The sequence below is a fragment of the Mesoplodon densirostris genome, chromosome 3 (assembly GCF_025265405.1).
Source record: "Mesoplodon densirostris isolate mMesDen1 chromosome 3, mMesDen1 primary haplotype, whole genome shotgun sequence".
In the NCBI taxonomy this organism is placed as follows: Eukaryota; Metazoa; Chordata; class Mammalia; order Artiodactyla; family Ziphiidae; genus Mesoplodon; species Mesoplodon densirostris.
In genome coordinates, this window is record NC_082663.1 from 60,423,712 (window position 1) to 60,449,533 (window position 25,822).

A 25,822-nucleotide genomic window follows, 5' to 3' on the forward strand; every position below is an offset into this window, starting at 1 on the left:
TACATAATCAGTTACAAAGACCACATTCAGGAAAATTTAAGTTGACACAATACTTTTATATATTACATATTCAAATTTCTGATTTTGCCAGTGATGTCCTTTGTAACTTTTTCTTTTTGATCCAGGATTCAGCCAAAGAGGATATATTACATTTAGTTTTCTTGTCTCTTTAGAATCCTTTAATCTAGAACAATTCCACAGCTTCCCCCCAACCCCAATTGTTCATTTTCCTTATGTTAAAACATTTTTTTTGAATTTCTGAAAAGTCTTGGCCAGTTGTTTTGCACAATGTCTTTCAATTTAGATTTGTTTGTTTTCTCATGATTTGGGCCAAACATTTTTGCCAGGAATACAACATAGGTAATGTTGTATCCTTCTTAGTACATCATATCAGGAGGCCCATGGTATCAATCTGTCAAATTTGGGGGGATATTGATTTTGATCCCTTAATTAAGGTATCGTTTTTAGTAATTTTAAGATTAGAAGAACTAATGTGGGTTCTATATTCAAGATAAAGCCAATCTTGAGATTATAAAACAAATGGAGTACCAGCTAAAGAGAGCATAACTGACCCCAGTAGCAACAATTTTATTATAAACCCACTTGCAGGATTTATTCAAGGAGTTTTATATTAAGTTTTGGGAGAAAATCCTTCATGGGTCGCTCACATTTCTGCATGTTTTGTCAGGAGAGGCACTGACTGCCTTTATTCTGGACTATCTTTTCAAAAATGTTTGTATAGCGAACAGTTTAGAAAGGTATTGTATCTCCCTTCAGAGCAAAAGGTAGGTTGGCTTACAAGAAGCAGGCATGTTTACTGCCCATTATAAAATACTTGCATTCTCTAAGCACAGGGTTCCACTGCAGCTGTCACCTGACTTCCCTTTGTCACCCTATGGGAATTAGGGCTTGAGGAACCAACACAAGGAAATGCTGATACTCTGGATATTGCTATTTTGGTGATTAATAAAGTCCTTCATCCCTGACTCAGAAACCTTGTGTCTTCTGCCAGAATCCATAAAACTATGGCAGACGAACTTGTTAGCTTTAAAGTAAGAATCTCAGACTCTTCAGAGTTCTCAAAACTTTCATATTTCCTACAGAAAAGCAAACTTTACCTTCCCTTTTACTATGAAGTATATGAGATCATATATAAATCACATCTCAATATTAAATTCCAAATTCCTTTAACCATAATTGGATTTATATGAGCTTACCAAATAAAGGGTTATAGTTAAATCAATCTGATGCATTCTACTTTTTTAAAAAAATCATGCTGTTCTATCTTCACTTTACTTTGACAATATTTTTTACCTCTACACCAGCAGAGGCATCAAACACAGCCACTGCACCATCTAACACTCTTAGGCAGCGCTCAACTTCCAAGGTAAAGTCCACATGACCTAAGAAAAGGATGAGAAATGTAACACCTAAAATCTTTAAACCATCACCACCATCACCACCACCACCACCATGTGATCTAGCAATCCCAGTTTGGGTACATACCCAGAATAAATGAAAGGATAATCTCAAAGAGATCTTTACGCCCCCATGTTCAGAACAGCACTATTCACAATAGCCAAGAGGCAGAAGCAACCCAAATATCCATCAATGGATGAATGTGTGTGTGTGTGTGTGTGTGTGTGTGTATAAAATTTTGTATATATACAAAATGTGTTACTTATGGGCAATGGAATACTATGCAGCCTTAAAAGGAAGGAAATCCTGTCACAGGCTACAACATGGATGAACCCTGAAAAATTCTGCTAAGTGAAATAAGCCAGTCACAAAAGGACAAATAGAGTACGACTCTACTTATAAGAGGTATCTAAAGTAGTCAGTCTCATAGATCTACAAAGTAGAATGGTGGTTACCAGGATTTAGGGGAGAGGACAAAGAAGAAAAGTCGTTTTATGGGTGTAGAGTTTCAGTTCAACAAAATGAAAAAGTTCTGGAGATCTATTTCACAATAATGCGAACATACTTAACACTACTGAACAGTACACTTAAAAATGGTTAAGACAGTAAATTTTATGATATATATATATTTTTTACCACAATTAAAAAAACCCCACACATACACAAACAGAAAAGCCTCAAAATAATGCAGCACCTCTGCATTGCTGAAACAGCACTATACCTGGTGTATCAATCAGATTGATTCTATACCCCTTCCAATCGAATGTAACAGCAGCTGATTGAATAGTTATGCCTCGTTCTCGCTCTTGAGCCATGAAATCTGTCACCGTGTCTCCATCATCAACATCTAACCAGGAAAAAAAATGACAGTTAGGCTTAAAAGTATATTTTATAGGTCTCTGATATCTACCTGACATAGTTTAATTTGCTTTAAGAAAAACTGTTCATAAAATATTTGGTTTAATATTTAGAGCCTGTAATCATTCTCTAAATAAATCATCATTCTAGAAAAAGATTTTTCAGCAGATGAGTAATTTTTCCATAAAAATAATTTTTCTGTAATAACTAAGATTAAACTCTTTTAATATTTTAATTTTACTGAACCATATACTTCTTCCATTTTTTTCCTAGTTTAACTTTCATTATCCCGTCCTTATCTGACGTTCCTCACACCTGATCCCTTGACAGGAGGCAGAGTAATGCCGTCAGAGCAGACAGACCAAATTTAAATCCCAACTTTATCACTTCCCTACAATCTTGAGCAAGTTACGTAACCTAGTTTTTAAAATATGGCTAATAAAGCCAACCTTGCTGGATTGTTATAAGAATGAAATGAGACTATGTATATAAAGTACCTAGCTCAGTAAATGGTAGCTACATGGAATAAGGTAGAGAAAAAATTCCTCCCAAGTTAAATCATCTTTTACAAACTTTTCTCATTACTAAATTTTCCTTTTAGGATTTATTTATACAAATATAAAGTCTTCTATAGTATAAAGTCATGGATAAAATTTATCCTGACTACCAAAAAGGTCACTCAAATTACTCTGCAGTAAAATTCTTGAATTATGCATTTTACTCTTACTCTCATTCAGTAAAAGAAATGACAAAGAGCTGATCTTTACCAATCAAAATTCAAGTTATCATGGCCTTATACTACCACTGCTTATGTCAGCATTAAACCTCTAAAATGCTAACTAGTTACTCCATATCATTTTTGTGTGTGTATACGTGTATAAATATACATACACACACAAATGCACCAACAGAGGGTAAAATAGCAAGAAAAATGTATCTGTCAGCAACTCCAAATATCAATGTTAAAGAATTGTAGCAGTATTGCCAGTTATTCACAATATAACTAACCGAGAAAACAAGCATCATTAAGAAGACAAAGACCAAATAACTAACCAGAGGTTCTACATAAGGCAGTAAGTTTCTAAGACACTCAAAAAATAAAAATTTGCACAAAGATAAAGAACTTTATTTCCTATTACTATTATCTTAAAATATAAATTATTTATTTATTTATTGGCTGTGTTGGGTCTTCGTAGCTGCGCACGGGCTTTCTCTAGTTGCGGTGAGCGGGGGCTACTCTTCGTTGTGGTGCACGGGCTTCTCACTGCAGTGGCTTCTCTTTGTTGCGGAGAATGGGCTCTGGTCATGCGGGCTCAGTAGTTGTGGCTTGCGGGCTCTAGAGCACAGGCTCAGTTGTTGCAGCATAAAGGCATAGTTCCCTGCGGCATGTGGGATCTTCCCGGACCAGGGCTCGAACCCGTGTTCCCTGCATTGGCAGGCAGATTCCCAACCACTGTGCCACCAGGGAAGTCCTATTATTTCTTTATGATTACACATATGGCTAATAAAATCAACCTTGAATCAACAAATTCTGCCACAATTTGGATAGTTTCTAGGCCTCTGGCCTGAACCAGAAAAAGAACCTCAAAACATATCTAGTTTATGTGTGTGTGTGTGTGTGTGTGTGTGTATATATGTATCTAATATATATATATATTCCTAGACTAGTCAGATTCATAGAAAAAGAAAGTATGAGGGTGGTTTCCAGGGGCTGGGCAGAGGGGGCAATGGGGAGTTATTGTTCGATGGGCATATAGTTTGGGCTTTGCAAGATGAAAAAGTTCTGTAGAATAGTTGCAAACAATGTGAATATACTCAACACTATTGAACTGTACACTTAGAGACGGTTAAGATGGTAAATTTTATGTTATGTGTTTTTTTACCACAATTAAAAAATAACTGTTTACTTGAAAATTGCCTGCGTCCACCTCATCTGGACCCTTGACTCAAGGATACACTCAGGGGATTTGAGGGAAGGATTCTAATCAGATTCGTGATACAAAAGAGGAAGCCTAACAATGTTCAGTGTTTTGCTGTCTGTTATTTCCCCATTTACACAGCAATAAATTCTATGAGAAATTCATGTGCGTATACATTTAGGAAACTATCATCATGAAGATTCTAATCGTGAGTGGTTTTCTCCTCTATAAATATTAAGTCTCAGCCAATTCCAAGGGTCTAGAGAAATGGGTCTCGATAGAGTGCATTTCAAAATCACTGCGGAGCTTTTGAAAAAGACAGTAATTTCTACTTCTGGTATTATGGACCTGATGACCTCCATGTCACATTTCAAAACAAACTGTTTCACCAGAGATAAAGAAAGGCACTTCATAATGATAAAAGGGTTGATTCATCAGAGAAATATAACAATCATAAGTGTGTGTGAGTCAAATACAAGTTTCAAAATATGTGATGCAAAAATACAGACATCCAGGCCATACCCAGACATGCTGAATCTTAATTTTCAGAGTGGAGCTAGGGCACTGTTATTTAAAAACAAAACAAAACAAAACAAAACAAAATCTTTAAAAGATACATGGGCATTAAATGTGCATGCCTGGTCAAGAACCACAGTTTTGGGACTTCCCTGGTGGTGCAGTGGTTAAGACTCCATGCTCCCAATGCAGGGGGCCCGGGTTCAAACCCTGGTCAGGGAACTAGATCCCACATGCATGCTGCAACTAAGAGTTTGCATGCCACAACTAAAGGAGCCGGTGAGCCGCAACTAAGGAGCCCTCAAGCTTCAACTACAGAGCCCGCCTACCGCAACTAAGACCCAGCACAACCAAATAAATAATAAAATAAATAAAATTAAAAAAAAAAAAGAACCACACTTTTTGACATGCTATAATAAAAAAGTAAATTCAAAACTTAGGTAAATTATACTATTACTGGGGGTTAAGGATTAATGAAATTCTTTCTTGTTCTGCATGGGAATTTGACTTCTGGTTAACTTTCTGTCTCTCTTCTCCTACAGCTCAGAAAACAAGTATGCCAACTGCATTGCTAGGCAACACACTTATAGAAAAAATAATTTCTGACTGGTAAACTACATCTGACCTGGGAAGAATTAATAATGAATTATAAATACCTACTGAAGATACATAGCTTTAGGCTTCCCTGAGTGGGGTATGGCATGCCCCTTGTGGGAAACCAGGAAGATGACCCATGGAGCTGTAACAAGAGATGCTCGTTCCTACGGGGCATGAGCCTTCTAAGCTAGGGTGGCTCCTGTGAATCTTGTTACCTTGCAACTAAGCTATCGCTTTGGGTGGCCAAAGAAGACAGTTCCCACATAGCTATGTGGACTGCTATAAGAACTTCTATAGAAAGACACATCTATTGCTGGTCTGCTGGTAAGCTATGTTTCCTGTCTCACAGCCTTCTGAGTAGACCAGTGCCAACTATAGCCCAAGATAGTCTTGTGAGTCTGATTGTTTAATTGAACCTAAAAAGACCCTTTGGTGAGTACTGTAACTACCTTAACTTTATGCTGTGGTTTAGACAGCAGTGCCTCCAAGCCATACTCAAGGTCTCTAGGTTGACTTCTTAATCAAAATATTTTCCATTGTTTTTTCTAATGGGGGGGGGCAGGGTGAGAGGAGGAATCCATTCTAACCTCCCAGTGATCTTGTGTATCCAGAATAATACAATATTCTTTCTGTGGTGGTAGTTTTTCCTGCATCAATATGAGCCATAATTCCAATATTACGGATTCTGTTTAAAAGGGGAAAAATAAAAAAAAGACGTGTATTATAAGGTGGACATTACTAAAATTGTAAAACCAAAATATCTATGCTGCACAAATTTCAAAGCTGGTTGGTATTTCAACAATTTATATAATGGTGTAAAAACTAGAAAAATGGAAAACATATCACTATCACATTACTCTGACAAAACAGCTAAGTAACAGAAGAGCTAACTACAATTTTGTGACTATCTTATATTTATTTCTATGAAAAGTGTGCTGTTGCTACATTAAAATTTTTAAGCATTGAATTGAGACAAGAAAATAGCTTTTAAGATACATACCAATATCTATTTATAGTTAATTAGCTAGGGCAGGAAGTTACAGAAATTAGAGCATTCACTAAATGCTGAATTAAGCCTGTGTGAAAAACCTGTAACTTTTCATGGCAGCCTATGGAAAAGACAATATCAATGACAGTACTTACTTAGCAATAGGAGGATTGATGATGGAATGAAGGGACTTGATATCATTTCCTATTAAACCTAATGGAAAGAGTGTTAAAATTGAACTGTTAAATTTAAAGAAAATTTCCTTTAATTTATAAATGAAAGAAATTAAAAGAATTTTAAGCAAATAGTAAAATTACTATTAAAGTAAATCCAATTAAAGTAAAATTCAAGCTAAATATAACACTCATTTACCTAAAATTTATTTTCTTGCCATCTCTAAAAAAAACCTGTGGATGACAATAAAACAAGATAAAGTTTTTAAACATCAATTTCTAGATTATATCCTTAGAAAAATATAGATTTACCCCAATCTCTGCCACCTGCTACAATTCTATAATAGAATTCTATAATAAATAGAATTTTAAAAGTACAATTAATGTTCATAACAATCATCTTCAGGCACTAGTAGATCTTGAATCAAAAAAAAAAAAAAAAAAAGCACAGTCCTGTAAACCTACATTGTCAAGGCTTGAAGAGCAAAGAGTGATACTCATATCAGCTGATAATGAGTTTTTGTACAGCTTGAGACCTACCTTCCCTCAGCAATTCCAAGGACATGATACCTATAAAGACAGCCTGGGAGGTATCACTGAATAGAAGCTATAATAATCTAATACTTGTAAAAGGCCAACTTGTAAAAACTAACAGTACTTCTGGAAAAAAAAAAAGTGCATAATGACTTACTCCATGCTTACCATTTATTCTATTAATACTAAAGAAACAATTAAGTTACATTTATAAATTTAATTTATACCTTCCTGCTATTTAAACCAGTTCTCCCAAATTTCTATAATAAATTATGATGACTTCTGTTACATTTTGAAAACCTGATGGCAGTTTGAAGACTGAAAGATAATCTGTACTGCTATAGATAAATTTGTACAGGCAAAATATAGAAACCCAGATATACACCAATAATGCAGAACATTAAATTCACATGCCTTTACAAGTCACACAGCCAACTGGTATTTTTACTCCATTATTCTCACATGACAAAGATGGTAATGAGAACAGCTACAGAATGAAGCTACAGGTGACCCTTGAACAACACAGGTGTGAAGTGTGTGGGCCCACTTATCCAAGGATCTTTTTCAATACATGCATGCTACAGTACACGATTTGCAGCTGGTTGAATCTGCACATGGAACTGCAGATGCGGTGGGCTGACTGCAGTTATATGTGATTTTCAACTGTCTGAGGGGTCAGCACCTGTAACCCCCTCATTGTTCAAGGGTCAACTGTAGTTTCACTAAGTCTCCCACATGCTTGCTTACTTCAAACACAAGAAGCACATTCAGAATTACAGCACAATTGACCTTTGAACAATCCGAAGGTTAGAAGTGCCAACACCTGTGCAGTCAAAAATCCAAGTGTAACTTCACAGCCTACCCTGTGCATACATCGTTCCTCTGTATCCTCAGTTCCACACGGGCAGATTCAAGCAACCGTGGATCATGTAGTACTGCAGTACCCATTTAGTGAAAAAATATAAGTGGACTCTTACATGGTTGAACTTATATCGGAGTTCAAATCTGTGTTCAAGGGGCAACTGTAGCCAGTTCCTCAGCCTTCAGGCTTTTAATAGCCATATTACCTAACCTAATCTATCCCAGATAAATATTAAACCAAACTACTCTTAAGAACCCTCAAAATAAATTATCCTGTTAAACCTCTATTAACAGAAAATACTTTTGTATAAAAACCAGAAATGAACTAGGAAAATCAACATTTCACAGCAAGAGCACTCTACAAGCAGACTCACCTGCTAAACCTCTGAGCCGACCCTTCCCTTTGCTCAGCTCATGAGGATGGACAGCAGATGAGGAACATAAGTCTACTTACTGGTACTACCTCCTAGCATCTATCAGAACACTCCAGCTCCTAATCATCTCAAGGAAAGAGCCAAGAAGTAAAAGGGAGCCACTGTTTCCAAAATGGTTGGAGACCCCTAATAAGGGAGAAGCTTGCAAATGAGAGACAGAGAGAAAGAGAGAGAGAGACAGAGAGAAAAGGGAGAAAGCAAGCAAGCAGTTTAAGTAAAATGAGAAGAATCTAACATTTGTACCTGGTAGGGAACTGTAATTTCTTCCAAGAAGCACATGTAGCCTTAATCTTTTTAGACTTGCTCTTATTTTTGAGGAACACATATTCTAGTGAGGGGAAAAAGAAACAACGTTAATTTTATTTTAGCATAACTTACTACTGTAGTTTTAACATCATAATTATGCTTTGAATCTCCATATAGTAGTCTCAATTTATTAACTCCAATTCTTTTAAAAAGTGACAACACAAAATTACACTACAATAAAAAATAAGGATACAATTAATACTGCTTGCTCTTTTGAGCTGACCTTAGATGATGGCTCTCCTAGACATGCAGCATTAGCATCACAGGGATCTTATTTGAAAGACAAGTTCTCAGGACCCACTCCAGAGAAGAGAATCAGAAACTCTAGGGATAGCGTCCAACAATGTGTTTTAACAAGCCCTCCAGGTGATTCTGATAGCTGCAGTTTGAGAACGACCCTAAAGTTTCCAGAGAGCCAGAAAGGTTAAATAAGGTTGCTAACCCTGGATACCCCTTGGTTCTCCTTTAAGCCTATTAAGAGCTGGTGGGAGTCATGAACTCTGAAACCATTAGGTGTTTTCACCTAGATTTATAACAGCGGCTACATATCAGAATCACCTGGAGAGCTTTTAAAAAGGAAGGGAAGTTGGAGGAACTATAGCATTTTTAAAAGCTCCCCAGGTATCTTCTCCTAATATTCCCACATAGAGGTTGAATGTTCTCCATCGATTTATCCCTGGACCGCTAAATACACATTTAATGGCTGTCAATATATTTGGAATTGTAGTTAGTGTATGTAGTGATTTTGGGCTGCCACAATCTGCCTTTCATGATGTCACGGAATGCATACCTGGGCCTTCTGTATTATTTCTACATTAGTTAACAAGTTTCTGGCAATAAAACACTATTATTCTAAGCAAATATATTAAAAGTAGAGAAGAGACTCAAACTATTTAAATTTCTACTTCATAATGGCCAGGGTAAGACAGCATCACCTGTCACAGGGTGTACAGTCTGAAAGCATCAGAAATGAAAACGCTGAAGAAAAACTGTGCAACTCCTTGGGCTGCTAATGACCTCAAAAATGGAATACAGATAGTCTCAAAATGCTGCACAGGTGGTTTTAAAGTAGCAAAATGAATTTATAGACTAATGATAAGGCATACTTCTTGTTGATTACAGGTTCCCCCATACCTCCTGTTAAGAAACTGTTGATATACTAGTATATGAGATACACTAGACCTTTGGGGAAGTCAAGTAACTGAAGTTGTTGAAATACATTTAATTTTACAAGAAAAACTTACGTTAATGTGCAAGCTGGATATTTTCTTATGATTCACTGCAAATATCCTCAGATTGGACATCTTGGACCTCCAAACTGTTATTCTCTGAAAAAGAAATATACAAAATTACAAAACTAAATTTACGTATTACTGTAAGACATATGTAAGTAAGGCAAATGTAATATATTAGGTAAAAATGTATTACTTTTAAAAAGTAGGAATAATATTTGTAGCTATCAAAAAGAAAATACGTAATTCAGAAAATGAAAGCTCAAACTAAACATGAGAATATGGTCCCTTATTTTTTCAATATCCTTTAACTCTTCAAGAAAGATATGAAGAGGGACTGCTCTGGCAATCCAGTGGTTAAGACTTCGCCTTCCAATGCAGGGGGTGCAGGTTCAATCCCTGGTTGGGGGAGCTAAGATCCCACATGCCTGGAGGCCAAAAAACCAAACATAAAACAGAAGCAACATCTTAACAAATTCAATAAAGACTTTAAAAATGGTCCACATCAGGGCTTCCCTGGTGGCACAGTGGTTGAGAGTCCACCTGCCGATGCAGGGGACACGGGTTCGTGCCCCGGTCCGGGAAGATCCCACATGCCGCAAAGCGGCTAGGCCCCTGAGCCTGTGCGTCCGGAGCCTGTGCTCTGCAACGGGAAAGGCCACGTACCGCCAGAAAAGAAAAAAAAAAGGTCCACATCAAAAAAATCTTTAAAAAAAAAAAAAAAGAAAAAAGAAAGATATGAAGATACTGTAGAAAAAGATACACTGAAATTACAAAAATATATCATACCAAACAAAAAGCACTTTTATGTAAAAATAAAAAACAGAATTAAGTATAGAAAGGTAAGCATCTACATGTTAACTTGGTAATTTCTCACTGATAGTGTAAGTTTTTGGTTTATTTGTATATTGATTTTCCTAATATATTGATTTACCATATTTGTATATTGATTTACCATAAATACGTAAATATGTATTTCTACCATGTAAAAAATATACAGAAGTAAATCCTCTTCTTCTATAATCACGGAAACTAAGCATCTTTAGTTTAAAAACGTTTACTAAATATTCACGATGCATCAAGGACACTCTCAAAGCTATGAGAAATGCATGGAGGTATATGAGACAGGGGGGTGGGCAACAAGTAAACAGAAAAGGTTAAACCACTGTGCACCATGTTATGTAAGAAGGCATGTCAAAACTTATTATTATTCCTCCTAAATCTGCTCCTTTCTGTATCTTAAGACAGAAACATTCACTACCCTTATTTAGGAAGTCACCAAGTCCTTTTGATTTTATTTCCTAAATATATCTTGAATCCATTCCCCCTTCTTCATTTCCAATGCCAAAGTTCAGAATGTTTGCAAAATCATGCATGTTAGATCCATTCTAAAACAGAACAATGGATTCTACCATAACAGAATACAAAAAGCTCACTAATATGGTTTGATCCCACACTGCAACTAACCTTTGAGAAACCATCACTTGTCAAAACCTGGTATAACATCTAAGACGGTCCACAATTTTCTGAAAAGACTATTAAAATACTCCTCCTTTTCCCAGCCACATATATGTATGCTGCTAGATATTCTTCAGACACTTCAACCAAACATTTTACAAATATATATACAGTAACATAATAAATACAGAAGCAGATGTAAACTGTTTTCTGTTAAGCCAGGCATTAAAAAGACTTGCAAAATTATAAATATAAAACACTCTTCAAACAAAATCATTTTTGTTTTTGAAAATATAGATTTTTTTCATAAAAGTATATTAATTACATTTGATATTTAATGGTTTATTATTTTTAATGAATTATTAAAACATTTTAAAGATTTGTTTTCATTTCTGGTATTTGAATATCAATTACAACCCATACAAACAAAACTGCTCATTCTGACTCGTTTTTAAGAGTGTGAAGGGTTCCTATAGACCAAAACAATTTTTTTTTTTTTTTTTTTTTTTTGCAGTATGCCGGCCCCTCACTGTTCTGGCCTCTCCCGTTGCGGAGCACAGGCTCCGGATGCGCAGGCCCAGCGGCCATGGCTCACGGACCCAGCCGCTCCGCGGCATGTGGGATCTTCCCGGACTGGGGCACGAACCCGTGTCCCCTGCATCGGCAGGCGGACTCTCAACCACTGCACCACCAGGGAAGCCCTAGACCAAAAAATTTTTAAACTTATTCCAGCACTGTGTTTCTTAGGTGACTGCCCATGATTATTTTACGTTATAAGTAAAAAAACAAAAAACAAAAAACAAAAACTAAACAAATGTTAGAAACAATAGCCAACAAAATCTGTGATCTTGTAGTGTTGCTTATGATGAAATTATTTACATAAAAATGTGAATTTAAGGAAAAATATTAAGTAATTAATAGCTCAGGTAATTCAGTTGTCAGTCTTAAAAAAGTAGTACTCAGATCACTTAAGTGGGAAACACTGCTTGAATCCATTCTTAACACATACCTTTCAAGTAAACAACCTCATCTTGTCAATTCCCTACTTAAAAACCTGTAAAAGTTCTTAATACAACAATTTCTGTCCCTAACTACCTTCACAGCCTTGTACTCTCCTACTCCCTACTCTATTCCAGGAGCTCTAGCCAAAATTCCTCTAAAACACTGCGCTCTAACACCTTTGCATGTGATGGTGCCACTGTCTGAAAGCAGTCCTCAAATTCCCAAAGCCATACACCTGGCAAATTTCTATTCCGTATTCAAGCCCCAACTTGGAAGCTTTTCCTAATCTCCTACAAAGTTTTAACACTACCTTGTCTGTGTTTTCATAACACTTGGAACTTATATTTACTCATGACAAATATGGTATTTCCACATTATCTCCACTACTGGGAGCTCCCCAAAAGGTGGGATTTTCTACCAGCAGCCTAGCACAATTCCTCAAACATCCTTTTGACCTATAAAGTCATTTAGGGCCCACCACTGATTTTCTTCTTCCCCATGGCTCAATGATTTTCAACAAAAATGGTTTCCTACTGGTACTATCAAGTGAGTTATTCTACAAGGCCCAGACCTCCTTAGGCCTTGGACAACACATAAGCATAACCAAGCAGGGCCCTATGGGCCCTTCCCAGAACAGACTCCTCTCCCATGTCCTCTGTTTGCCTCTTGTCTGTAGAAAAACTTTAGTCTCCTAGGGCTTCCCCAAGTTCCAAAGAATAAATTTAATAAGAGAAGTGAGAAAGTGCAGAAATAAAACAGTCAAACAAGACAAAATAATAATAGTTTAGCCATTAAACAAAGTCAAGGACCTTTAGTGCCTCCTAAAGGGCTACAGATAATATTCTAAGCTATGTCCTTTGAGTTATTTTGCAGATACTGAAACCCCCACCAGGTGGAAGAAGTTAACTATATGCTGCCCGCAAGCATGTAGACCCCAGAACCGTTGGAACCAAAAGGTTGATGATGTTGACTCCCGACTATCTCACCACCAACCAGTCAGAAGAGTGTCCATGAGATGATCACACACCCCACAATCCCCCTCCCTCTCCCTATCTTTAAAACCTTTCCCTGAAAGCCTTTGGGGAGTTTGGGTCTTTTAAGCACTAGCTACCTAGGCTCCTTGCTTGGTGCCCTGCAATAAGCACTGCAGTTTCCTTCACCACAACCTGGTGTCAGTAGACTGGCTTTATTGCGCTCAGGCAAGTGGACCCAAGCCTGGTTTGGTAACATAAGTACTCACTAAAAACTGTGACACCTGATGGTATAAAAATGGCAAGTAATGAGAAAAAACAGGTAAATACCCATTCTACATTATCAACAAGTTACACAACAAATAAACAAAAGAATCCATGGACTATTTAAAAAAAATCAGTAGACTATCACGCCTGTAAGGCTTAATACACAAAAACAGGAATCATGGGACACTAAAGTACAATCACAACATACATTAGCATAAAAGCACAAATGAAGATGATGTTGCTGAGGATAAAGTAATGTAGGAAAAGAGATTCTAAAGCATCAAGTTAAAATAGTCTGTTTGCATATGGTGTTTGTTACCGTACTTAGTAATTTTTCCTAAATTAGAAACTTCAACTTAGATTTGTGTCATATTCACTGTTTCTTTCTTTTTTTTTTTTTTTCGGTATGCGGGCCTCTCACTGTTGTGGCCTCCCCCGTTGCGGAGCACAGGCTCCGGACGCGCAGGCTCCGGACGCGCAGGCTCAGCGGCCATGGCTCACGGGCCAAGCCGCTCCGCGGCATATGGGATCCTCCCAGACCGGGGCACGAACCCGTATCCCCTGCATCGGCAGGCGGACTCTCAACCACTTGCGCCACCAGGGAGGCCCCACTGTTTCTTAAAAAAGTATCAAATATGAATTAAGCCAATATGTTCATTATTGATTAATGTCAATCCCTAATGTCATCTTTGCTCTTTTTCTCTTTATATTGAATAGATCATCTCAAGCTATCTATGTAAACATTTATTTTCACTACAGAATTTATGTCACAAGTTCTAAAACAAGCTATTTATCTAAATTTTAAAAATTAGTTCTAGCCTTTAACTTCATTCAAGAGAAAAGCTTGGCAAATCAACTTTTACTTGCTAAAAACAAATGCTCAGTAAAGATACTCTTAAATTGAGGTCAACTGGACTGAAAAAGCCCCTTCCAATTCCCTGTTCATCTAACATTCATTGGAGCAACACAAGGAGTTGATTATTGGAAACATGAAAATGAGTAACACATGATCCCTATCCTCAAGAAAAACATTAGGTTTAACAATCCTGCATATCACAATAACAAACATTTCATTCATAATACTTTCTGCATGGCTCTTACTACTGTACCTGTTCTTCCTCTTTAACACAAATAAGCTTAATTTTTTAACACCATGCAATTTATAAAGCAGCTCTCACATCTCCTGGCTTATTCTTCTAAACTATACCAATAAATACTGTCAAAGTTTCATACAGATCAAAGGAATACATTTTTATGATTCTGACTGCCAAAATGCAAAGACTGAGTATCTAGTATATACTTGTAGATGTACCAAAATAGTGATGATACCCAACTTGGCTACTGCCAGTTACATAGGAAGAAATTTTTTAAGAGACCTTTTTGCTGACATTGATCAGTTTAGGCCATTTTTATCCCACAATCACAGCTGAAAGAACAAATGATAACCAACATAGCGATGACTTTGCCTCGTCTATTTCACACAAATCAAAATGTGACTATTGCTTAACCTCTAAAACATTTATTTTCTATTTCTGATTCAGAAGGGAAAAGGGCGTTATGGCTTTGAGAGTTGTAAATGAAAAAACATGAGTTCACAATTTAAACAAACCTATTAAAACTTTCTATAAACTGACAGGAAACAGGGTAAATCTCACAATGTTAAGCAAAAGAAACCAACACAAAAAGTTCATACTATATGATTCCAATTATGTCAAGCTTAAAACAGGCAAAACTAATCCATTCTGTTAGAAGTCAGGATAGTGTGTACCCTTGGGAATGACAGTTACTAGAAAAAGGCACGAGGAGGGCTTCTCAGGTGCAGGTAATTTCTTGATTTGGGTGCTGCTTATACAGGTATATTCAGGTTTTGAAGAATCCACTAAGAACGTTCATCTACAATATGCATTTGTCTGCCTGTCATAATTATAACACATCAATAAAGTCTTTTTAAAACTCTCCATAAACTTTTAATTATACCAGAAATGTCAAGTGGGCCCTTTACTTGTGGTGGAAAACGCCAGACTAGGCTTTACAGTCAGAGGACTTGCTGGAGCCCCAAGTCTTCTGTGATCTCTGACAAGTCACTTCAAATCTGAGCCTGTCTTTTCATCTATCACATCACAGGATCCACATGAGAAGTAAATTCAATCATCAACAAGAATTTTTTGTGTCTACCACTACCTTCTAAGTAATGGGGTTAAAAGTAGTGAACAAAAAACAATCCAACAATCCCTTCCCTCATCCTGTCCCTATCCTAATCAGTGGATACAAACAATAAACAAAATAACTAAATAAAATACATAGCATCTGCTATGGTGACAGGTGCTACAGAGAAGAATTAAGCAGGGAAGGGGAACTGGGGCAGTAGTAACTATAAAAAAGGAGCTCATGGAAGGTCTCAATAAAACAGTGACCTGAATCAGGTGAGGAAGGCAATACCAGGGGGAAGTGTATCCCAGGAAGAGAGATTACATAATTTACTGTACTTGAAAATATACAAACGCTAGTTAGAATTAGTTCGGGTTTTAAAGGAAATAAGTCCCGTTAGAAGATGAAGCCTTCAAAAAAAACTGCCTCAAATCCAAGCTCTAAGACTTAGGGAGACGAATAACAATGACGTTCCAGACCGTGAGGGTAATTAAGGGAACTTCAACGACCGTACATTAAAATGTAAAACCGACAGCTTTCCTCAGTACCACTAGAGGACCACTAGATGCAAATCCACTCGGCACCGTCCTGGGCACCAAAAGGCCTCAGGAATTTCAGGAATTAGTCCGGAAAAACAGGACGTTGTCTTTCTTTTCTGACAGCTATGAAGGCCCAGTAATTTACTTTCCTCTATAGTAAGTTTTCATTCCTCTGCATCCTTCTCAGTCGTGCACACATAACACACGGTGACAGGAACCAAGACCAGTCGCTCTCGCCAAAGGCGAGAGAGAAAGGCCCACACGTGGGCGGACACCGAGGTGAGGGGGCGGGAGGCCCTGCACTCCTCGCGCTTGCCTGGCTGTAGCATCCTGTAAGGTCGCCAGTGGCCATCGTGGGCCTAGGCACGCGGGAGTCACACGGCGCAGCCCCGTACCCACCTGGCACTTGGTCGCATTCCGGAGGCCGGCTTTTTCTCCGCCGGGCTGGTGAGAGCCGAGGTGCGGGCTGCACCCTACAGTGCAAAGGCCTCACGTCGCGACGCCCTACCTCGGAGAACGCCCTACCCGTGAGCGGAACTTACGTTTTCTTCCCTCTGCCTCCGGCGACGCCGCTTTTCACCACTTCCGGCGGTGCCCCACTCAAAAGCCGCCGGCCGGCAACTTCCGTCCTTCTAGCTGAAAGTGGAGAACGGAGGCTCGGAACGGCTGTGTGGCGGTTTCTCTGGAGTCGGTCGAGTTACAAGCGTCCCTTTCCTGTAGCTGGCGGCGCGGAGTCGGCTCGTGGGTCTCTAAGACCGGAAAATTGAGAGCTTCTTCACGCCCCGGCGGCTGCACCCGGTGGCTCGGCGGCCGTCACCATGGTGAGGAGGTCGCCTCGGGAGCTCGCCACTTAGGGCGTCAGAGGTGGCGGGGCCTGGGGGCCCAGGGGCGCTGGGGTTAGCGGTGAGGGGTGGTAGGCGGAAGTGAGGTGCAGTTGAGGGAATGAGAGTGGGGTGCGCTTCGAGGAGTGAAAACAACTTCAGTCTTGGGCCATAGAGTGGGGTATTTGCCCGAGCACAGGCTTTTGGAGCCAGACAGGTTTCACTCTGTTGAATTCCTGGCTTCGCCCAAAGTTGTGTGACTGTCAGTGCCAGAGCCTAGTGATAACTCCATACCGTAGGCTTTAATCCCGCATCAGTCCTCATCTCTGCCGAGGAAACCGAAGGTATGCCCTGCCACCGGCCAAGCAGCTAATGAATTGCAGAGCCGGGCTTATAGCCCAGATCTGACTGCCAGACCCTTTGTCTTTCTACTACATGTCTAATCTCTGTTTCTCTGCAAAGTGGCATTCCACATACCTTTTTCATGGTTGCTGCCAGGTGTATGTGATAGCAGTTGAAAACACCACACATGATACCTAGTACCTTGTTGATTGTTACATAGCGTTATTCTTCGTGCTGGAGTTGGCTTTACACCGTTGTTTTATTTTTGTAGTCTTAAAGTACAAATAGACTGGGGCCGAGTGTTTAAAATAAAACAATACTGGCGTGTAAGATAAAACAGGCACTTAAAAAGCAAAAGGGGATCCCATACATTGCTCATGAAACGCAAAATAGTACAGCCACCTTGAAAACAGTTGGGCATATGTCCACACAAAGACTTATATGCAAATGTTTATTCACTAAGAACTGGAAACAACCCAAATATCCATCAACTGGTAAACGAATAAACAAACGGTGGTATATCCATAAAATGACTACTTGTCAAAAGAAATGAAGTATGGATACGTGCAACAACATAGGAGAATCTCAAAAGCCTTATGCTAAGTGAAAGAAGCTAAATGCAAAAGGCTACATACTGTAGATTCCATTTACACTTCATTCTGGGAAAGGCAAAAGTAGAACAATAGATACCAGATTGGAGATGGAAAAAGAGGATTGACTTCAAAGGGGAACTTTCTGGGGTGTTGGAAATATTCTCAGTTTTGATTGTGGTTACAGAGCTGTGTAGCTTGTCAAAACTTACAACTCTATATCTACACCTAAGAAGGGCACATTTCATTGTATGTATGTAAATTATACTTCAATAAAACTGAGTAAAATGTTAAATTTTTAAAAAGTATGATGATGATATTGAAAGACCAGATTATCGATGTTCAGAAGAGAGAGATCCTAGAATCAGATCGTCCCTTTTGTGGTCCAGTGGATTTTGGACAGTTCGCTTCAATGAACAGTAACTTTCACTGAGTTTATCACAGATGTAAATCCTGATGCCTCATATCATTCAGGATCAAAATTTATTTAACTTACATCATGTGATTAGGCTTAATAGTGCAAGAGTTATTTAATCAAGTGAGCAGTGGATGACCTAGGACCTTCTATACTTTATGTGCTACTCAAAAGAAAGCATTTTAGAATAATTCTGTCAGTGATTTTTTTTAAATTAAAGTAACACTTCTTGCATCGTTATAGCCACAAAATGAATACATCGAGTTACACCGTAAGCGCTATGGATATCGTTTGGATTACCATGAGAAAAAGAGAAAGAAGGAAGGTCGAGAGGCTCATGAACGTTCAAAGAAGGCAAAAAAAATGATTGGTCTGAAAGCTAAGCTCTACCATAAACAGCGCCATGCTGAGAAAATACAAATGAAAAAGACGTAAGTGATCATTTATTTGTTGTACCAAGTTAGTCTTTTGAGTAATAATTATTAAAACCAATAATCCTGAATCTTTTTCATTTTTGGTAGTATTAAGATGCATGAAAAAAGAAACACCAAACAGAAGAATGATGAAAAGACTCCGCAAGGAGCAGTACCTGCATATCTACTGGACAGAGAGGGACAGTCTCGAGCTAAAGTACTTTCCAATATGATCAAACAAAAACGAAAAGAGAAAGCGGTAAGCAATAAAAATTGAAGTCTTTATTTTTGTTGCCGTTGTTCAGGAGAATTACTTAAATACATATTTGAGGTTCTTAGTTTTGTTTCTTCAGTTAAATGGAAAAATGAAGTCCAACTATTCCCATTATTTAGATGTTGAAGTCTTTGTAAATTTCACTTTATATAAAATGTTTAAGTAATAAAAAATGTGCTTTCTCACCATGAGAACATTCAACAGGATTTAAAATTTTTTTTAGAATGCCATGCGTCTTTAGTTTTAAAAAATTATTTAAAACAGCTTCTTATACTTGACAACTCCTAATGTTGTGCAGTTGTGGAGAAGGATACAACTGCTTCTTGTTTTTGCTGCCCTGCAGTGCCAAAACTGGTTAAAAAGTAGAATAGTGGAAAGCATCCTAAGTGATTTGACTTAGATAAAAATTGAGCAATTAAAAAAAATAAATACTTCTGCGTTGCACTTGGTGTCAAATTAAGTTAAATTCTGCTAAAAGCAGAGAAAAAGACATAGATACTATTTTTAAACACCTGTGGATAGATTGACAGAAATCTGGGTATCAGCAGAATATGCAGTGTCTGCATTTAAAGAACTTAGTCTCCAGACTGGATTTTTAAAATCTTATTGCTTATTTTTTGATATGTAAGTATCAAAATTAGAATGGTAGAACTTTAGCACCAAAAGAAACTTTAGAGATTATCTACTTAACCCCTCTTCATTTTACAGATGAAGAGACTGGAATCTAGGAGGTTGTAAATCACTCTTCACAGGCGCTTATCTGTGAAATGGTAGAGTTGCTTCTAGAACCTGTGCCCTTAGTGATAGGTCCAGAATTCTTTCTGCTGCCTTGCACTGCTTCCATTTTTTCATAGAATCTGCATTCTAGGGAGGTACAAAATATGGGGTGATGATTTTGTCTTACTAGTAATCTAAAAATCCATTCAAGGTAGAAATATAAAGATATGTTAAGAGGTGGAGACAGTTTACAATAGTCAGGACATGGAAGCAACCTAAGTGTCCATCGACCAATGAATGGATAAAGAAGATGTGGCACATATATACAATGGAATATTACTCAGCCATAAAAAGAAATGAAATTGAGTTATTTGTAGTGAGGTGGATGGACATAGAGACTGTCATACAGAGTGAAGTAAGTCAGAAGGAGAAAAACAAATACCGTATGCTAACACATATATATGCAATCTAAAAAAAAAATGGCTCTGAAGAACCTAGGGACAGGACAGGGATAAAGATGCAGACGTGGAGAGTGGACTTGAGGACACAGGATGGGGGAAGGGTAAGCTGGGATGAAGTGAGAGTGTCATGGACATATATACGCTACCAAATGTAGAATGGCTGGCTGGTGGGAAGCAGCCGCATAGCACAGGGAGATCAGCTCGGTGCTTTGTGACCACCTAGAGGGGTAGGGTAGGGAGGGAGACGCAACAGGGAGGGGATATGGGGATATGTGTATATACCTATGGCTGATTCACTTTGTTATATAGCAGAAGCTAATGCACCACTGTAGAGCAATTATACTCCAATAAAGATGTTAAAAACAAGAAAAAGGTGGAGACAGTCTTCCAGTTTTACCCTATTAACTATTTAGTAGTAAACTTAACTAGTTCCAATTAATTTCAGGCTTGTGAGGAGACAGTGCAGATCTCTAGAAAAAAGTTGAGCCAAAATGTTGTTGGTTAAACAAAAAAGTGAATCTACTACTTTGTACAACTAAAAAATATTTGACTTTTTATTCTCATTGTCTTTTACTAACAATATAAATTTTAACTGTGGTCTGTTTTAGGGAAAATGGGAAGTCCCTCTGCCCAAAGTTCGTGCCCAGGGAGAAACAGAAGTATTAAAAGTTATTCGAACGGGAAAGAGAAAGAAGAAAGCCTGGAAGAGGATGGTTACTAAAGTTTGCTTTGTTGGAGATGGCTTTACTCGAAAACCACCTAAATATGAAAGATTCATTAGGCCAATGGTAAGACCCTGCTAGAGTGCAGTGGCTTAAATATCAGTTTCTATGTTAAACTGGATAAAGTACTTGACAGTTTCCTGAAATTCCTAAAACTGATAGAAAAGAACAGGTTGAAAGATGTTTTTAGGCTATTTTTGTTATTTTAAGTTATTGATGGAATTGGTTAGCACTCTTCCACTACTGTCAAGAATCTTGTCTTCAGCTTCATAGGAGATTTGAGATGAAAAAGAATTTTCATTACAGGGATTGTCAGTGAATCTTGACTTTTAAATATGACATATTAGAATCTTCGTTTTCCAGTCATTTTACTCATTGAGCAAGTGATCTACTGTGTGCCTGACACTTGTCTTTGAGAACAGTTAGAAAATGAGTACAATTGTTTTTTTCAAGAGTTAATTCCAGTTTAGTAAGGGAAGTATCTTAATGCTTTTGAAAATACTTAGTATGCAGTCATTGACAAAAGAGAATATTAAAATGGGACTTTAATTTCTGTTGCCAGCAGTGATGGCCAAAACCAGTCTCCTCTCCACCTCCCCAAATACAATTGAAGATATATTTCTGCAGAATCCCTTTAAACAGAATGAATTAATCTGCCCACTGGATACCAGCCTGCTTACAAAAACAAAGAGGGGAAAGTTGGCAGTGTTACTCTAGCTCTCAACCTGAATAATTTTCAATGAATTAAAATGTTGTCAAACAGCCTGCTTCTATTAAAAAAAAAAAAGTTCTACTGGAACACAGCTGTGCCTGTTCATTTACATATTGTCTATGGCTATTTTTTTCTACAGAGTTTGAGTACAGTATTTGTAACAGAGACCATGTGGCCTGCAAAGTCTAAAATAAGAGCTTCACTATATGGTTATTTACAGAAAATGTTCACCCATCCCTGGATTCCATCATGGACTCCCCTTATTTTGATTGTATATTCATAATCTTCTAAATATATTTTGGTAATCTTAACAAGTCCTACAGGGAGAGAATATACTAGTCAGGCTGTTCTAGGCTTTCTGTAGTTTGGCAGGTACATTTCTTATTGTGAATTAATCATATGGCATTCTGAATGTTATGTAAGCTTGACTAATGAGTCTGTTACTAAGAATTTGATTTACTGTCATTTGCCCCCTTCCCCCCGTACAGGGAAAAATCAAATTTAAGAGATTGCAAAAGTGTTGTGGCTTCTAAAGTGCCTTCACCCCAGAAGACCGTATCTAGGTGACTGGGTGAACCTGGTCTCTGTAACAGAGATCTCTCTGGGCTCTCTCCAGTTTTTGACCAGTAGTATCCATTAACTCAGAGAAAGCTGACAATCTTTCATCATGGAAGGTGGCTTAAGTATACAGACTTGGAATCAAGATACTTAAGTTTTATTCCATCCTCACACTATGTAGCCTGGGAACAAGTTATTTAACCTGCTGATCCTTGTTTTTATCGTTTAAAAAAAAATAGGGAGAGTTGTAAGGCTATCATGTTTAAATGGTGCTGTTTGTGAGCTCTAGCATAGTGCCTGGCATGTAGCAAGTCCTCAGGAAGTATAGATAACTGGACAGGAGAAAATCTGAATATGACGCTAGGTAGCTGTTCCGTGGTTAAAACTTTTCAGAAGTATGTGTTTGGGTTTTTCCCCCACATACTTTTCTTGTTACCTATCAGGTTTTTAGTCTGTAGAATTAATTCTAAGTATTTTCTTCGATGCCTTAAGATTAGACGTTCAATCCTTTTGGGGTGGGGTGGGGAGACAATTGGAAAAGATAAGCAAGACGGATCAATATTCATCACTAACATTTTCGACTCAAAACATTCTTGTGTTTGACTTACTAGGGATTACGTTTTAAGAAGGCCCACGTAACACATCCTGAACTGAAAGCCACCTTCTGCCTGCCAATACTTGGTGTGAAGAAGAATCCCTCATCCCCACTATATACAACTTTGGGTGTTATTACCAAAGGTACTGTTATTGAGGTGAACGTGAGCGAGTTGGGCCTAGTGACACAAGGAGGCAAGGTCATTTGGGGTAAGTACAGTTTTGAATATGGGGCTGCTAACGTTATCCTAAGATAGAAGTTTTTAAGTTGACATAAAATGCAGAGCAAATTTTAATGCAGTTAAACTTGATGTGAATCAGATTTAAATCTTTAGGAAGAACACTGTAGAGAGTTATGAATGCAGTTCTTCTTTAGTTTACTGGTTTCAGTTACATAAGGTTTACTACATCGCTAGATAATTTTTGATGCTTTTTATTTAAAAAGATATGAGAAAAGCAGATGGGAAATTGTAATTGTAACTGAAAAATATTGGAAGAAAATACATTGACCACAAATGGGGGAAGGGAGGCAGACAGCAAACATTGTAGCCACACTATTTCAGTAATAATTAAAACCTGAAATATGTCATGCAACAATTTTAAATTCTTTTCTTCATTTTCTTAGTTTTCTGCTTTCAGTACCCAGATATTTCTAAACTTTAATGTTCTTTGAAACAGTTTGAAACTGTATAGTTTCTTGATTGAATCTTCAATGAGTCATTGGCACATACTTCATGTTAGTTGACCTCGATTGTTAGTTTTTTAAAAAAATAAATTTATTTATTTTTGGGCTGCGTTGGGTCTTTGATGCTGTGGGCGGGCTTTCTCTAGTTGTGGTTAGCCGGGGCTACTCACTGTGGTGGCTTCTCCTGTTGCGGAGCACGGGCTCCAGGCGCGCGGGCTTCAGTAGTTGGGGCACGCGGGATCAGCAGTTGTAGTGCACAGGCTTAGTTGCTCTGCGGCATGTGGGATCTTCCTGGACCAGGGCTCAAACCCGTGTCCCCTGCATTGGTAGGCGAATCTCAACCACTGCGCCATCAGGTAAGTCCCTTGACCTCGGTTTTAAAATAGGTTAAATTGATTTGAAACTTAGTTAATACTTGATGCTTTTTCCAGTAAGGATTCTGTGGAAAAGGAGCAATGCTCAGGTCAATCCATAAAGGCTTGTTAATATAACATAGTAACAGAATGGAGCTAGCCACCATTTATAAAAACAATATTTATATAAAAATTGTATGAAGAACTCAAGCTTGGTCTTGAGTGATTTCATTTTATAAAATCTCATTTATACTACTGTCATCCATTTTTTCTTTCTTAAAAGTGGTAATTGTAAATAATTTGGGCAAAGATTATATGTATTCTTCAAAGGTAATTTTTATTAGCTAACATCCCTCCTTTTTGTTTTGTTTTCCTTAGGAAAATATGCCCAGGTTACCAACAATCCTGAAAATGACGGATGCATAAATGCAGTCTTACTGGTTTGACAGCAGATACATACAAATAACTCCTTATAATTATTGAAGACTACACACCAATCAGGAAACCATTACTCTGATATTTCTGAATACTACCAATCAGCCTTACATGTCTGCAGTCATCGAGAAAACTATTTATTCTATTGTTTAAAAAAGATTAAAATGGCCTAGTTTTACAAATTGGGCTTTTGCGTCTGTTTAGCGTTTAGATGTTCATAAAATTGCATGATTAAAAAATCAATTATAGAAATATCCTACTTCATCAGTGTCTGCATTAATAAGTGGTACTAAGCAGTGTAGATCTGTCATCATTAGAAAAGCCAGTGCAGTCGAAAACACATTTTATCAAAGGTTTGTGCACACTTAACTGTGAGGAATGGGCCACGAAACTTTTTGTCACATCTAAGACCTTACCTGAGGTCTCCTCCTCCTCACTGTAGATTATTAATCCTAAGAAATGTAGCATTAACACAGCATTTTAATGAAAATACTTTATATGAGAAGGCATACTACACTATAAAGTTCAAAAGAACTTAGATAAAACTTTTTACCTCTAATTAATCCTTAACTTATTCCTATAGTAAGTCAGGGAATTAGTATTTTAAACATTTCCCCCCTCACTCATCATACATAATGCCATATACTTGGAACTGTATTTTCTACTCAAGATACATGAAAAAAATACCAACCAAAATATTTATACTTTTAGCATTTCCTGTATTCTAAACTTAGGGTAGTGTATTTATATTTTTAGAGTGGTAAAAATTTAAGTAATTCCAGGTAAAATAGTTTTAAAAAGAAAAAGGCTGCACTGATGCCCTTAAAGAGAAATTTATTTGCAGTTACTTAGATAATATTAAAAAGGTCATGTTTTAGTCAAAAGCACATTTGTGATTTGAGTTATGTTTGTGACTGAGCTTTAGGGTGTCTATATATTATATTAATTATAATCACATTAATTGTTTTCAATTCTGTTTATTTTTTTAAGTCTGTCTTGAAAGTACAACCAATGTGATTAATTGTGCCTTAAATGAAATCAGTATCTAAACAAATTCAGTATCTAAACACATCTTCACCAATGAACTTAGGGAAAAGGGAAGGAATTTCAAAACACAGACCAGGAAACAATCACAAAATATAGGTTTAATTACTACTGTTAAAAAAAATAGAAAAAAGAAACTAACAAGAAAACAAACGTAAGTACTTGAATAAGTCTTGCTATTCTGAATAATGTAACATCTTTTCTAAATTGTATAAACAGTAGAAGTTTTAGAACACACAGACACTAAGGAAAAGAAAGGCTAGTTCCTTGGGAATTACTATCCAGTATGATACAATTACTTCAGGATAACAGAAGCAGAACCTTCCTTACAATTAGATTTTAACAAATGATTTTGCCGCTAATAGAAATGGGGAATGTGTGAATGACAAGTTTTGGAGGATGAAAGAAAAAAAATCTACTGAAGGTAAGCACTGGATACAGAACTGAGGTTTGCTTATTTTTCA

The 25,822-nt window shown here is 37.5% G+C and overlaps 2 protein-coding genes across 3 annotated transcripts in view; one reads left to right on the forward strand and one right to left on the reverse strand.

The window, feature by feature from the left end:
- Positions 1 to 16,775, reverse strand: part of GFM2 (GTP dependent ribosome recycling factor mitochondrial 2) — a 48,786-nt gene extending 32,011 nt beyond the window's left edge. For both annotated transcript variants that reach the window (XM_060093046.1, XM_060093045.1), the window contains exons 1-7: positions 16,622 to 16,775; positions 9,850 to 9,933; positions 8,543 to 8,627; positions 6,453 to 6,510; positions 5,897 to 5,994; positions 2,141 to 2,266; positions 1,315 to 1,403 (exon numbers count right to left, since the gene is read on the reverse strand). In XM_060093046.1, coding sequence (XP_059949029.1) covers positions 1,315 to 1,403; positions 2,141 to 2,266; positions 5,897 to 5,994; positions 6,453 to 6,510; positions 8,543 to 8,627; positions 9,850 to 9,909 — 516 coding nt within the window. In that variant the 5' untranslated portion in view covers positions 9,910 to 9,933; positions 16,622 to 16,775. The remainder of the gene's footprint in view (positions 1 to 1,314; positions 1,404 to 2,140; positions 2,267 to 5,896; positions 5,995 to 6,452; positions 6,511 to 8,542; positions 8,628 to 9,849; positions 9,934 to 16,621) is intronic.
- Positions 16,776 to 16,867: 92 nt separating this feature from the next.
- On the forward strand, positions 16,868 to 24,496 carry NSA2 (NSA2 ribosome biogenesis factor). Its single transcript, XM_060093051.1, has 6 exons — positions 16,868 to 17,043; positions 18,634 to 18,821; positions 18,912 to 19,062; positions 20,864 to 21,043; positions 22,859 to 23,051; positions 24,258 to 24,496. The coding sequence occupies exons 1-6, from the start codon at positions 17,041 to 17,043 to the stop codon at positions 24,323 to 24,325; spliced, it is 783 nt and encodes a 260-aa protein (XP_059949034.1). The 5' UTR covers positions 16,868 to 17,040; the 3' UTR covers positions 24,326 to 24,496.
- The last annotated feature ends 1,326 nt before the right edge of the window (positions 24,497 to 25,822 follow it).